Source organism: Adelges cooleyi, unplaced genomic scaffold (assembly GCF_023614345.1).
Source record: "Adelges cooleyi isolate 19-005CV unplaced genomic scaffold, UGA_ACOO_1.1 ACOO_flye_CR_arks_rails_tigmint_CR_PRNA_376, whole genome shotgun sequence".
In the NCBI taxonomy this organism is placed as follows: domain Eukaryota; kingdom Metazoa; phylum Arthropoda; class Insecta; order Hemiptera; family Adelgidae; genus Adelges; species Adelges cooleyi.
The window spans coordinates 3,071,630-3,088,203 of NW_026096053.1; the positions used below are offsets into that span (position 1 = coordinate 3,071,630).

A 16,574-nucleotide genomic window follows, 5' to 3' on the forward strand; every position below is an offset into this window, starting at 1 on the left:
CGACGGGTTGCGGTGTAAATGTGTAATTGGTCGCGTCTTCTTCTTATCTATCTCGCTGTAAGCATATAACTGTATAATATATTGTATTAAGATTTTTAGTTGGACCCGCGGGGCACTTGAACGAGAACCCAGACAAATTATAGCAAAACGGGAGAACGGAGGAGGAGAACCCGTTGACAGATGATCGTTAAGCCGCCGCCATAGAGCACACGGCAGTTGGAAACACACTCAGTAATTACATACTATCAAAGTTTGCCGTTCAGCAGACCGATGAGTTTTTTTCACACGGATAAACGGTTCAGTGTATAGTACATAATAATAATATCTATTCGGTATTGCCCATTAATTATACGCCGCATAACGACAGGCCGATTTTGTATAGAACATAATAATAATGATACTACTATTTTATATAAAATAATTTACCAAGGTCAGGGAAACAAAAAAAAAACCGTTGTTTAGTGATACCTATTAAAGAATGAATAATTTCAGTTATTGACCAAAATTATTCACCAATTACTAATGAGATATTGTATATCATAGATACAATTTGAAAAATGAAGATGAAAACAGGGAAGAATTAAAGATACTTAAAAACAAACCGCAGCAATAATTTTAATAACTCGCAAATTATTATAGAAATTTTATATGACGATATTATATATTGTAGTGGTGTACTGATAAAATACTAAATAATTATATTGAAAACCATACAAAAGCATACAAACATAACCGTAACAAACATCAGTTAATTATCCATAAATATACACAGAGCTGGTCGCAATGCCAAACCTGAATGATTTAAATTAAGTGTTTTTAGGTCATTATAGATTTTAGGTTTTAAAAATCCGATTTAAAAGAATTTGAATCTTTTTAGAAATTTAAAACTGTTTATTAAGTTGTTAACATTGTTAACATGTATAGTTTATAATAATAAATAGACATCAAATATTATTAAACACCGTTTCGATACATCGTTATTTATTACTATGACTTGATGATTATACTATACATACACTGTGTAGTCCGTCTATTCGAATACAAATTATAGTTTAGTCTACCAGAATTACACAGTCTTCGGATTTTATGGTAATAATAGTTGTTGGATTAAATTATCACCGAGGTGTTACCCGTATACGTTATAATATAATATATAATTACGCACATCCTTTTTTAACAATTTTTTTTTTTTTTGGCACAATACAGCGAAGGTTATTATTTTTTTTCGCGTTAAACCTTGAAGATTTTTTAATATCAACCACCCATGAAGTCATTCGTTTCCCTGTGCGCGTTGACCTTCGTTTTATCTAGAATGTAAGTTTTGTTAGAACTATAAGAATTATACCGGACCGTACTTATCGAGTAGAAAATGTACATACGCTTATGTACATCGGTAATATATAAAAAATAATATTTATTATTATACTCATACATAGTACGTTGATTGTATACTACAGTGTACTGTTTTATAGATTATTTTTATTAGACCGTATACACCGTCGCGGTGAGGTAAACTGTAAAACTCAAGCAATATAAAAAAAAAGAACTTGCACACGGTATACACGCACTGTCGCGGTGGTTATCGCATATGGGTAAGTTATTGGCCGTGCTTTACAGATAAATTTTATTGCTAATGGCTTGGGCCGGTGTACCTACCTATATAATAATAATAATAATATGTACTTTGTACGTTCGGGCTGCCATTGGAAAACATTTTATTTGTATAATATATAATTTTCCTGTATAAAATCACTGCAGTCATCGGAACGGCCGCGTGGGGGCAATTTTTCGCGAACACACGCTAAAAAGCATTACACGTAAATGCGGCGCAAGTGGAATTTTTTTTTTTTTACTCACACCATTATGTGCCTACACTGGCCGTCGTCTTTGCCTGCCGATCTTATCCCCGCAGCAACGAGAGCCCGTCATTTATATTTTACAACACTATGACACGAATCATACATTTTATGTAAACGTAAATCGATTGCGGAAAAGTTAAACCCAGGTATTGTAAAATATGTAAACACGATCGGTGTACTGACCCCACCGAATACTTGACCTAACTTCGGCCCTTCGGTTGAGGTCGTCCACCAGGCGCACACCAAGCGACAGTGGGGTGGTAGTGCACTGCGGCAATTGTTCAATAATATTAATTATACATATACGGGGCATATAAGTGCGTTTATATACACACACAGCACACTATGTACGTTATACGGAATGGCATTAAGCGAAGCCCGTGGTGAGTTATGCGCTTAAACAGTGTATGGGAGCCGATAGCCAATTTGCTCGCCAGTATGTCCGTCGCATAATATGATAATAACCGCAATGCGTTTATATTATGTGTTAGGCGTGTATGTTCTATATTGATATATATTATATGTAAGTATGTATATAGGTACAACGGTTGTGCCGCACGCATTAGCGCGCACAGACGTTTTACAATATGATCGTGTGTTTACATTACATACACACATACACACTCTTATGTTATATTGTGCTTTATAAATATTGTAAACTAAACCAGTCGTGTATTTGTCGCGTGGGCGCTTGTATGCGATACAACAATAATAATTACAACACTGAACCCGCGATAAGAGACTGGGTAAAATAATACAACTCAAAATGCGCAAAAGTCATCGCGTGCCCAACGCATTAAACTAGATTGGTGGCAACAGCTGCACTAAAGAATTTTGCAAAACATACAAGTTGGTAAAACACAGGCCCGGGCAGTGGTTTGACCTCATCATTCACTGCCTAACCCAGACTTGAGTTGACATGAAAGTGGTAATAAGAAATATTACTCGGTATTGAAGATTGTTAACTATTGATTTGTGAAAACATCAGAAATACTTTTGGAAGTATTATTTATTCTATCACGCGTGACGAATGAAATGATGACAAAACCAGTAAGTGAGAATGACGACGAGAGATGTTAGAGATATCGCATGCAATTTTAGAAAAATGGTATCCATACTCGTATAGGTTAAGAGGTATTATCAAAAAGTGTCTAAGCGAAACCCAAGATTTTAAGTTCTAAATAAAATTGCCCTATAAAGTAAAATATTGATAAGCTACGCGATAAAAGATGCGCATATTATATACTGTTTAATATGCAGCATATAACAATCCGTTATCCAAACTATAGGTACTATTTGATTATACCCAATTTTTTTTTAATTCCACTTAGATCTCGAATGACATGAGCTATACAAACTATAATACGCAAGTCTTTTTTTTCTCGCTTTTAATTTTATTACCGTACCCCGAACACACGATTTTCGGTTAACACATAAATTTAAAATTGTAAAAAAAAAAACAGTAAACGCCACCGCACCATGTTTCAGTGTTGTACCATGTTTGCTGGTGCCGCAGCGGGAGAGAGGCAAACGACATATACTTATTGTACGTGGTAGCGTGTGATAAACGAATAATAATAATAATAATAATAATAAAGGAGTAAGTGGCCGAGAATATTACAATATTATTAACAGGTACTCACAGTTTGAGGTGTAGGAAGACGACCATGAAAAGGGCGCCAATCGCGGCGGACAACAACGACACCAGCACGAGTATCATGGGCCACGTCACCTCGGCGATGGGAACTGTCAACATACCTGTCAACAAAACAACAATGGTTTTATTATAACAACACACAAAGATGATAATTGGATTATTACACATTGTATGGATTTCTAAATAAAAAAATACAAATCGACGCCGCCGCCGGTGTATTTGATTGGGTATATGTCACCCGGTTGATGTTATAATGTGATATCATAATAATATTTTATATACCTATCATCGTGTAAGCTACCGCTATAACCAAACCGGGTAGATACGCTACTATTATAGTGTATAATATAATATTATTACTATAGGTATAAACGTCGATGGGCGTGGATACGCGGCGGACGACGTGTTACGGTTGGAAAAAAAATACTCAAGTAGAGACGAAGACGCTGGCCTGGCCGTGCCTAATAGGCGACCGCTATAACAATAATGTAATGTTATGATGGCGCACAACACACGATTATTACACGGGGTGTACATTATAATGTACTACAATAATAATAATAATAATATATTATAACGTCTTCATTGTCACTTGAAGTGACGGTAGATACATACACCGTGGGAACGCGGGTGTCATATTATTTAGTAGGTACCCGATAATGACGAGTTCAGTTTTGGTCGGCGTTTTTCTTTATCTCCTCATCGCGGCGTCTTCTCTCACTAAACGTAAACGCCCGCATAGGATTCTTCAAAAATTGTCAACGCCGTTTTATTTTATGTTTTTGTCACACATAATAATAAAATATTACATAGACAATAAGCACGGAAAATGCCGTGACGGAATTTTTTCTATTGGTCGCGTTGGATTACAATTATTATACATTATAATATGTTGTCTACATCAGAACAGACTCAAACGACGGCACACCCACCGCCGTGTAAAGTGTATATTTTTTCTCCCTTGAAATACAAAATTTAACTCTCGAACCGTACCGGTTTTTTAGTACAATAATAATAACAATATTATTATTATGATAAAAGACTGTTAAAAATAAATTTTATATTATTTTTTAAGAGACCCGGCACACCGTTGCGTTGTCGGGACGACTGGGCTGATTGAAAAACTTTTCAAATCTCTGTACATTTAAAATGAATAATATTTGTATCACGCTTGTAAAGTATCCGAGAGACGATTACCAAAGTTTTAAAAGAGTGTAGGGTTTAAATGCAAAGTTTTAAAAGCCCGTCATTTACTCAAAACTCGTTAAACACACACAAAACGCTTTTTGATTAGTTTCATTAAAAACGCATCTAGATTTTATTGCACGCTTAGTAATATCTACTTGGTCTCTGCTTTGTTTACACAACGAGTTAATGTTAAATAGCAAAAAGAAAAACTGAATCGTCATTTTATCTTGTATAATTATAGGCAAAGCGGCAGGACTTGTTTTTATTTACTTTATTTTTTTATAATTACCTCATCAACTTAACGACTGTTGTACACTGCAAAACGCGCCGCCGACCTATTGTCCCATTTACGGTTAAAAAGGGAAAAAAAAAAGAATGTTTATATATATTTTTTTTATAAATCTCATTTGGTAAGCGCACAAGTGCGGTTTAATTGATCACGAACGCTTTTAGTCGGGTTAAACAATGTAAATGAAATAATTATGATGGACGCGGAGTACGTGACACGAATATTATAATATAATATACCTAATAATAAACGTTTGGTTCGGCTACTGCTACGCTATACATATTACTATATTACTCCGAATCGTGATTGCCTCGCGTTTTTGTTGACTGTAATAACAACAATAATAATATAATTTGTTTAGACCCAAAAACTACCAAACAAAATGGTCGACGATAGTCCGTACCGGGGTAATTACCACGCATCGGCCATTATATAAATTACAGATAGAAAGGGGCGCGTGTCCGTTCTGAGTTCTCTTCTGATTTTATTATTCCGATAAAAAATATAATAATAATCGAACACCAGTGTAATAACACTAATTTGTAGCCGAAAAGATAATATAGATATTCCATATTATAAGAAATGATACAGCTGCGTATGTGCGCAGTACCTTATACTTAAAAAAAACTGATGTTAGGTAAAAGGCGGGCAGAGCCAATCGAGATGAAAGTATGCAAGACAATAGAAAAACGTACAGAAACTAACTTGTACAAAATTCCAACCAAACTCCGAAGTCACAAATAAACGAAGACATCACAAATTTAGTAAAACTACCAAAAAAACCATCACTCTTATTACCTATAAAGATAAAACCACTCATAGAATATTCAGAACATTATTCAACTAATTTCCAAACATAAAACACAAAATCGTATCTACAGCAAAACCATTGTTTTTAAATATTATTTGTATAAAAACCAACTTGTGTAAATTGTTAACGATGATAAAACTCAAATATTTTCTTGAAAGCATTGAACAAATACATAGTATTATTTTGTAATTGATGCGCGTTTGGAAATATATCGATATACGTTTGTAAGTGGTAGACATTTATACAACTTATAACAAAAACTGTAAACCCGTTCTTCGTCAGTGTTACCCATGGACGGTTTGGACAGGCCCACAAAATTAAAGTCCTTGTTTTATTTTTATAATACAACTGGCCTGCGTTCCAGCTCAGTGCTGACGTAACTTAAACTGTCGAGCCTTTGTACTTGAAGTACAAATATCAGGGTCCGGTAGCCGATGTTACAGAAACCCGGAGAGGGTTGGATGCAAATTGGCGCACATTAAGACCATGATGACGGTCATAAGTGACCTGTGACGCTTTGAACAAACCCGCTTTTTAGTATTGAGTAACGGATGGTATAGAACTTATCGGATATATATTTAATGGGTACTTATTATGTAGCCCGAGTCGTCGAGTGCGGTTTTTTGGCACCTCTTGACGATATTCGGTGCTGTTCGGATCGCAAGTAACAGTACCTACGTGGCTAAGTGGTCGAAACGCGCGTTAAAGGTCAAATAAGCGTCTGGGCAGAGTGCAACAAATGTGTTTTATGAAAAAATTATTAACGGGAATCGATTTTGTTGGACACATAAGTGATGGAGTATAATAATTGTATACTGAAACACTATCACGGACCGCGTTGACTAATTAGCGATTTGACAAGTCGCCCATTGGAGCGGAACCGGTTGTATGTACATAATACGCCGCAATAGTAATAATAATAGTATGTAAAGTATTTGTATAATTTTATTGACATGTAAAATGAGAAAGCCCGCGAGCTCCGATAGATCATTACTTTTATTTTTTTTACGGCCGCTAGACCCGCAGAAGATCATATTATAATAATAATTATCATTATAGAATCGTGACCGCGTTAACTAACAACGTCTCCATCGCCGCCTTGCCGACCGACACGCAGTCGCCACTTGTATAATATTACTCTTGTACAATATGATGAGCCGAGTGCGATAATAATTATTTGTCCGTTTCCCGGTAGACTTCAGCTAGTATATCGTGTGTAGCTGTTATCTCTGCATAACCGCCGGCTGTTAAAATCATAAATTAAAGGGCATTTCACTTCAGCAGAGGTATATGTGATACACACGGGACCCGGGGGAACTCGAAAACCTAATCGGAATTCAAAATACGTTGGCGTCTCCCAAAAAAAACCAATACCCCGCCGACCGGTGCAGTATAATCGCATAATGGAATCGTTGCAATATATACACAGTCGGACACAAATACCTGTAGCTCGCTCTATACAATATATCATATGATATGTGTACGTATAGACGTTTTAATATAGACATCACATGCTTCATGCAAATCGTAATGTCTACACGCGTGATTACACCACGTCTGCCCGTCAAGTCCTCTAAACGAATTATACATTTTAATTTATTAACCGACACCCGTCGTCGACCTATGGTCGATGATTGTCAGGCGAAAACAGCGGCCAATGAATATAATATAAATATACATTTAACCGGTGTATATGAATTAGTCGTGTCAGTACCGGTAAAGTTCATCAACCGAATAGACTCGCAGAATGTCTGCAACAGTAATTTTCCTACAAAGATATTTTTTTTACTTGTTCTTTTGTTAGCTTTTTTTTTTCTTACTGCCAATAATCTACAGTAAATTACTACGGTTGGGCGTTCAAATTCGGGATTTTCAAAAAAAAAAAACAAAATTAACAACATACCGCCAGAGCAAGCACTCTAAACGTGTAATAGCCCGCTGACGTCCAGCAGCAACAATAACTCAACAACTTAAATTAAAAATACATTTTTTAAACACGAATAAACTGCGGCGCCGGAGTGGTCCGACTTAATCCGATTTCGTAAACTAGATTATTATAATGATTCCGGTCAGGCGGACACATCAAGTGATTTTTCATTAAAACATAAGTACTTGCGGTAATCACACGACAGACGAGTTTGAAAATACATGTAGGTTCAACTTATTATTCACCGCAAGTATACAAGGCTTAAGAGGATACCACGGATACCATACATACTCCCTGAGAAGTAAGGCAGTTTAAAAAAAAAAAATTAATTTTAAGTTAAAACTATAATTTATATTTGAGTCCACTCGTTATGTAAATCTTAACCTTCAAAACATAATATTTCCAATTTAATTTGTTATTTTAAAATCAAAAGTTTTATTAAAATATTTTAAAAAAAGAGTTGTTCGCTATTTCTGAACATTTTGTTTCTGTATAGTAATGAGGATTATTTATTCTTATTTTTCTATAAAATTATCACAATTTCCAGTGAAAATATTTTTCTCAAAAAAAAAATCAACATTTTCTAACTGAGATATGTTTTTAGTTTCTTGATAAGTAGAAAAATATGGTCTTGTCGATGAGTTTTTTTTCGAGAACTTTAAAATTCTAATCATAATTTGAGTTGCGAAGTATCTTTATTGTTTTTAACTTGGTGTAAATAAAAAAATAATAATGAAATAAAATAAAATCGTCAGGAAAGCATTGTCCAAGTCTTGATATTTTATATTACTGTTAACATCATTTTTATATAATACGATAAATATTTTGTACAAATAAACCGGCATGTGTGACGTCCTCTTAGCGAGATTAAAAATGTATTGTACTATTATTGTCATCGTACCTAATTAAAAGCAAAAAAAAAAATCAAATTCGTTTTAATACAAATTCATGGACACATTCTTACCGCATTACACTGATCGCAATAAATTAACATTAAACGCTTTATATAATAATAATAATATATACAAGCAGAAATATATTAATCGTAATACATGTTATTTTTATTTATTCTTCTTCTTTAAAACGTGATACTGAATTATATTATGTTAAATTATGCTAAAGCGCACTTGAGCGAATTTCCTATAATATAATATATTTAGCTCGCAAGTTTTCATGCGCGCAAAACCAGATTATATTATTATAATATATTATGCAAATGCAGCATCATGTGTTTTTTTAACTCTCAACGTCACATAGTCTGCGGTAGATAAATTTAACACACTAATTGAGGAGTGATCAATAATCGCGTATGGCGGTTTATGCTCTTACCCTATCGTTATACATCAAGAGTTGTACTCGATGTAGAAAAGTAGAAAAATTGTTATTTTTTTACCCAACTGTGTATCATATGACGTATAACATAAGTATCGTAGCATGTTGGCAAATTGTCTGAAATTATCATCATTACAAAAACAAAATCAGCGTTACACATTCAATTGGCCTAAATAAAAACATAATAATATTATCTAAATTATAACATTTTTGGTCTGATGCCTTTTTACAATTATTTTATTAGTTGTCAAAAAATTATTATATTAAAGAATATTGTTGCAAAAAAAAAAAAGAAACGCTGTATTATCAATTCTACCCGGACCTAACAACACTATTCGGTCCGCCTCTTTCAAAGTTATTTATTTAAAAAGAATTCCTGTTTTAATAACGAGCGGCATCTCCGTTTTTTACCGTCTAATTATACACAAATCCATATCGGCCGCAATATTGTTGCAACCGCGTTGGAAATGAAATATTGTAATATATTATCCACTTAAAAATGTATGTCTGCGGGGTACGTGAACGATTTATGCGTTGATCGTGTTCGGAGACTTATCTTTTTGTAAACTTTTTTTTTCTCAAAGATTCTTCTCTTAAGAGTTAATACATTCATATAGATATATTTTGTTCTTTCAAAATTGTGTTTCAGAGTTGTTATGTATTTTTTTTTTCGGTTGCTGCGGCACATATTATAGCCGTCCGGCGAACACCGTAAATTATAATTTTCAAAGCCGGTTTTCCGCATCTAACGAGGTGTTCTCAACCTCACTGTCTTTCTGATCTCTATGTGTATAATATAATATTATACTGGGTCCTCGAGAGTTTCTGGTTTTACACTTGTTTTGGGATTTTTTCTCCTTAGCGTTTTATTTCCGTGGATAATAATAAAACAGTATTATATTTTATAATATACGGGTGTCGTCGACGGTAAACCAACACTCGCACGAGACCTACCTGAGACCGGAGTCGCAGAGAAACGCATTTTTTATAATATCTAATAGGTCGATGGTGTTTGAACAGTTGATGGAAGAGACCGTCGAACGGTATAAATATTATGTAAATATTGGCGGTAAATACACAAACAAGCGCCCAACAATCAGCTGTGCGTTTTTCGGGTGGGTTTCAAATTACTATGAGGATTTTTTTTAATATTTTGTTGTTCTTTTCCTCCTTACCTTTCTCCTAATGGAACACGACAACGCGACGGAGTAAACAAACGAGACGGTCGCGCAAAAGGAATTTTAAAATATAATATATACTAAAAAAAAACGGTAGCCCTTCTCTACTTCTCTTTTATTATATTATTATTTACCGCATATAGTTTTTTTTTTACCAATATGTGTTTTTCAACCGAACATTGCCCGGACGGCGGTATGAACAAGCACACGCTTTAATACCTGTTGGTTTTGATCGAAACAATTATATTTACTCAGTCATCGCGTTTTATTGTTTAGCCGTACAAATCGGTATCCTTCGTCTGTGGAAGAACGTCGTCGGAACTAGGATCGATCAATATAATATTAATATACCTAATACAATATACTTATAATACTGTGTGTACCGTACAGGCATATAGCCGTGTAGTATGTATTGTATTATTCATTCCGGGATATGTGTTGATAAGGTACGGGAAGACTTATCCCGTAAACGTGCGCATGTAAAAAGAATGTGTATAGGTACGTCCAAGTTAAAAAAAAAAATGACATACATTTTTCGGCTCTTTGTTCCCGGCCCATGGCGATATTCGACCATCCGTCGAATGGATAGAAGAAAAAAAAAATACAAACCCGCGCCCATATAACGCGCCGCCGCCGACGCCCCGGGCCATATGTCTATATAATATTATTATTATTATCATTATATATATATACATACTCGGTTCTCAGCTCCGATAATTTAACTAACACTGATATATTTTAATTAAATGTCATGGATCCGCTCCACACGGACCGTCTCTCTGTCGGCCGGCCATAATTATACCTGTCAAAGATATTGTAACAACTGATGGCTAAATTAAAAAAAATCCGTTCGTTTTTTATACCTTTGGCCGCTCGCTCGCGCACTCTGATCTCTCCCTCCACCACTCGCGTGTCTGTCTCTTCTCTTTACTCTCATATCCCCACCACCCACCATATAATATACACAAAATGTTGTAACGAGAACCTCTGCGGCTAAACGATATCATTACAATGTATACTTCCGTGACGCTTTGGATGCACACTGCATTTATGTATACTTCAAACATAATTTAAATCAAATTCCTATAGTCATTGTCTATGCCATGTTAAGTGCCGCTAGTGTATGGAATACACACCGAACCGATTTTTCGCCCATGCGACGACAATAACACTATATATAGAGGACCTACATAATAGGTACAAGCGCGTGTACTAGAAGTTGGAACCCATTCATTAAATTATATTATATTTATGATGATGATTTCCGAACAGTCATTATCCAAACCGGGAGCGGCGGCGACGGCAATACGGACGGACGGGTCCGGTTTTCTGTTATACATAGAGAACGGAAAGGTGAACGAAAAAATAAAAAAAATTAAGGATGTACCTATCCTATTTGTGTTGTTGTAGCGGCGGACCTGATATCGTTACACCTCTTTCCGGGACAGGTTCCGATTATAAACACAACGGCTCATTTTGTCGTCGGCGTTAAAAAAAAAAAAACCAAACGTCTAAATTATAATAGTAAACGCACAAATCATATAAGTCGCTTCGGGCACCGTCTACACCGCCCATAATAATTTCACCGTGTAATCTCTGGTTTTCGGCAAACGTACGAAACAAAACAAAATTGATTCGTGACTTTACAATAAATACAAATATTATAGTTCCATTTTCGTAGGGTCGAACCTGGAACCCGGTGTTAAAAATCCTATAGTGATTAACGTTTCCCCATTGTACGCGGTATGTGTAATGTGTGTGTGTGTGTGTGTGTGTGTGTGTTGGCATAGAGAGTATCCCGTCGTCACCGTACCCCGCGATCGGTTGTCCTGGAGATATAGTGTTCTGGTTTTCATGCCAAAATCTGGAATTTCCGCGAAGATCTGGTCGTACACAAACACACACACAATTTTAATAATATTATAATATATAGGGAGTCCCGGCAAAGCGGTATATTCCCCAACGTCCGGGACACGCTGACGCTTTTAACGTTTTGGATTTATGGCGCTCGGTCCGAGAGTGTAACATGCGATTTCCAGAAACCTACACGAAAACTCTTTAGCGTAGTACGTTAAAATACGGTCGAGTAATGGTCGACTAAAAACGGTTCACTTTTGCATGTAGATATGTGTGTATAACACGATAACATATACATCAGTAATGATATATTATAACGTCCTTGCATTTGTATGTATTCGTACAGCCGATTTAGTTTCCATATCTCTCTATCCGCTCTCCATCTATACAGTAATATTGCATTTGTCACGTTGAAAGGTTTTTAAAATAATCACTTTGGTTTGTTTGGCGAAACGGGTTGTCCACGCAGCCGCCGCCTCCCAACGTGTAGGCAGTTTATTATATATTATGTACATCCATTTTTAAATTTACAAATTACGCGCAAAACTTTGCCGAGTTTATTACCAGTAGTAGTAGTAGTAGTAGTAGTAGTAGTATCTAGTAGCATCTAGTAGCAAATAGTAATAATAGTGTACAACCGACGCAGTAGCCTAATACGTAAGCATCACCTTAAGTTTGTGTCTGTGTAGGAACTGGCGACATGTAAAAGAGTGGGTTTTTTTTTTACTAGACTGCATAGGCAAGATAAGGAAATGTAATATTATTATTATTTTCGCTTAAGACGACTGCGCGGATCCATGTCGCGCGTGGGTCGATACAAGAAATAACTTAGATGTCGTACATATTATTATTATAAAATCAACTGCAGCCGAAACAATATACGGTATACCACCGATGTGGAGCGGACGACAAGGGACATTAATTTTGGCGACGGTATGTGTTGTCGTCCGCCGGTAGGCAAGTATTCATACATAGTAAGTTTTCTATAATAATAATAATATTATGGATTAAAGAGACACGTGCACAAACGACTGTCGGTTCGATACCTCCCGTCGACCGGCATGTCGACGACGGCTGGAGATTCCAATCGACGTCTCATCTGCTACATACACCGCGTATAAATACACCTACAGCTATAATATAATAATATAATATGTTAATACATATATACTCCGACGACTATACGATAGGGAGAGAAATGAAAGAAAATAGATAGACAGACAGAGAGAGAGTCATTAACGCGATTGTGATTTGTACTTTGTAGTCATTTTAAACGGCACGTGTCTATACGGGTATAATATCATTATTGCTAACCGGAGGAATGCAAAATCACTGACCGTCCAATGCGGTGTGAATGGGATCACGTACTTGCATGTGTATTGTATAAATATACAGAATATAATATATATGCCGTGCCATGAGCAACGTTACAAGCTTCAAACGCATTAATAAGCATAGACGGCTCTTGATCAGATAAAACACTGGATTATTTGTCTTACTTCTGAAACTTTCACGGTTTGATTAATCTCACACGCGTATCGCCTATCCCTCGCTTCGATGGCATACGGCAATTATTTACCTATACAAATTATGGGTAAGTAAAGGATAGCCGGTTAATTTGTTAAGAGGATAATATTGTGCGTTTGGAGGCGGTGTCGACGTAATTGTGTAGAATTATTATTGAGATGCTTAGAGAAAGAGAGAGAGAGAAAATTTGTTTCATCTCGACAGTGTGATAGAAAAAAACTACAACTTAAACTATAATCATGAGTCGGTTATATTGAAGAAATAAAAATGTATTTGTTCTTCTATGGAAATGTCCCGTACTTCGTAGACAAATGAAAAACTAATTATGAAAGAAATATGTCGAGTCTGTCCTCTGTTCATGCAGAACAACGATGATAGGATAGATAAATGGGCGGAATTATATGGAAAACTTGTGGTCGTTCCCATCAGTGTTGCTCAAAAATAAAATATATAGCCATATATGTTAATTACCTGATCTTATATACTAAATTATGTTAAGCCAAACTGCTCAGAACGGTCATTGGTTGTTTTTAGGTATAGGCACATCATATTTTGTTAGAACCCTAACCGTGACAGTTATAAGTTGAATATTCATTACTTAAATTAAGTGAAAATCTATTTTAAAACACAAATTAGTTGAAATGAAATAATACAAATCGTATTTTATTTTTCATCTAAAAATCACATTTTAAAATATTAGGGTTAACAATTTAAAGGCTGGATTTTTCTCAATTATGTCTTGTTAAATAGTTAACAAATGGTACCAGACCTAACCTAACCTGACCTATAAAAGTATCTGAATATACGTTTCCCAAACAGACCCTCACCGGATTGGCACGCGGATAAGGCTATGAATTAGGTGTACATCTAAAATCAATCGATAAACACTAGGTATAGCTGTTATACCAAGTCGTGGAGACTGTGGCTTTTGCGAGTGAGATGCCAACCAAAGATAGAGTACCTACTCAAAATGTATTTACAGCTATTGCTATTGTTTCAGGTATGCCCAACACGACTGCAAATGCAGTTCTGAGACCGCGTGCGTGGGTCGGATTAATTACAGCGCAACAATAAACGGCCGTTTGAATTATGAACCTGTGTCAAAAACTCTGGGAGAAGTCGCTAACCGGTGATTATATAATTTATTAATAACACGGCGTAAACATTGATTTCGTATAGTAAACCTATATGCGCTGCGTACGATAGCATCGTTAAACGAAATATAATATTATTAATATAAGAGTGAAAGCCACAACAATTAAGCTGTCAGAGTAAGTAATGATAAACCGTGTACAGCTGCTCAACCCCGTTCTGATACCTAATAAAGTTCCAACGGGCGCGCGTTGTCACGACGCATAAATAATAATAATATTATCATTATGATAATATTATAAGAACAAAGAATCGATTCTGTCGTTGGCGTTATTAATAATATATTTTTTTTTCTACGCTTCGACCGTTTTAATTGTAGGGCAACAAACAAACGTCCCGGGGGAACGGCGTTTGCCATTATCTTTTAAAACAATCCAACTAATTAGCCGAGAATTAACGGCCACTTGACTTGGCCCGCGGAAATGTTATGATTTCCGTCTAAAAATATCCCAAATCGTTTGCATGGGGAGGGCACGCGAGGTAGAGAAAACGGAACATAATGAAAACTTTGGTGAGACGAGCCAATTGTCATCGTTTAATTTATCGAGATTGGGTTCGGGCCAACTGGCTATTTCCTGTGCGCAATATAGTAAGCCCGACAGAGAACTATTTCAGATGTGCACGAAAATAAAGTTAAAATGTATAAAAAAAAAAAAAAAGGTACTGCGAGATTTCAACACTTTTTTTTAACTTATTGTTATTTTTATGTTTTGCAGAGGAACAAAATGATCCGAACACGTGTATCGGTGTATACCTATGTAAAATTCTCTGGCGTAGACGAAAACATGTGTATTATAATAAGTCCACTTCTAGGGAAAACAATTTGAATTCAACTTTGGGTTTCAACGGAAAAATGGGTGTTTTTTTAAAATTAAAAATAAGTACTAAAAGCTTTTTAAAAAAACTGACGTTATAGCACATTTTATACCAGGAAAAAAGCTTGCTTTTTCTGGTGCTAAAAATTGACTGTCAGTTACTGTGTGACGTGTGTATATATATATATATATATATACACAATTGTTGGACTTACACCTAAGTGGATGTACTTCGCGTGCTCGACACGACCAGAGGTGGGTCTGGTGATAAAGGCCGGTTTAGTATTGAGAGAAGGCCGTAGATCCATGTATATACATAATACAATATGTACACATGAGTGGGGAAAAAATAAAAAAAACGTCCAATAACAATGGCCGCCGTTTAAACACACTTACCGTTGTCAGTGCCGTCTAGAGGTTGTAGGGCCCATGTGCACAGGTCGCAAGTGGTCAGCCCGTCCGAGTAAGGGGGCTCCAGGAACGGTGGACGGGGAGGCGGCGGGGGAAACTTCCACAGGTCCTCCTCGGTCCACCACTGATAATCGTCTTCTTCCTACACGCGAAAGAAAAACCAAAACAAAAGGTCAGTTAATCATGATTTAAAATACAACAACAAATTACCAATGGGCAATGCGCCCATTGTTTCTGTACGCATATTTGAATACGCGTGTGTCTTTTTTTTTTAACACTTTGCGGTTTTTTATTTAAACATTTTTTTTATACTATCACACACACACACACTTACTTATCCTACGCTTTTATGCTAAATGCGTCATCGAATACATCATATTATATATTGCACGGTTGACGTTGCTTTATTATTATTTTTACTATACACACCTAACCGGGATCCGCATATTTTAGCATTCGTACAAAATACATTCTATGGTTAAAATATAAAAAATACATTACCGCGCTAATCAAAATCTGAGAAATACGACGAAAGAGAAGAGTGTCCGAAAAATGACGAATTGTGCGGTTT

At 35.8% G+C, this 16,574-nt stretch overlaps 1 protein-coding gene across 2 annotated transcripts in view; it reads right to left on the reverse strand.

Moving 5' to 3' along the window:
- The window catches only part of LOC126840855 (transcription factor Ken 2-like), a 71,884-nt gene that overhangs the window by 9,310 nt on the left and 46,000 nt on the right, over positions 1-16,574 (reverse strand). For both annotated transcript variants that reach the window (XM_050576833.1, XM_050576834.1), the window contains exons 3-4: positions 15,989-16,145; positions 3,503-3,617 (exon numbers count right to left, since the gene is read on the reverse strand). In XM_050576833.1, the coding sequence (XP_050432790.1) occupies positions 3,503-3,617; positions 15,989-16,145 (272 nt within the window). The remainder of the gene's footprint in view (positions 1-3,502; positions 3,618-15,988; positions 16,146-16,574) is intronic.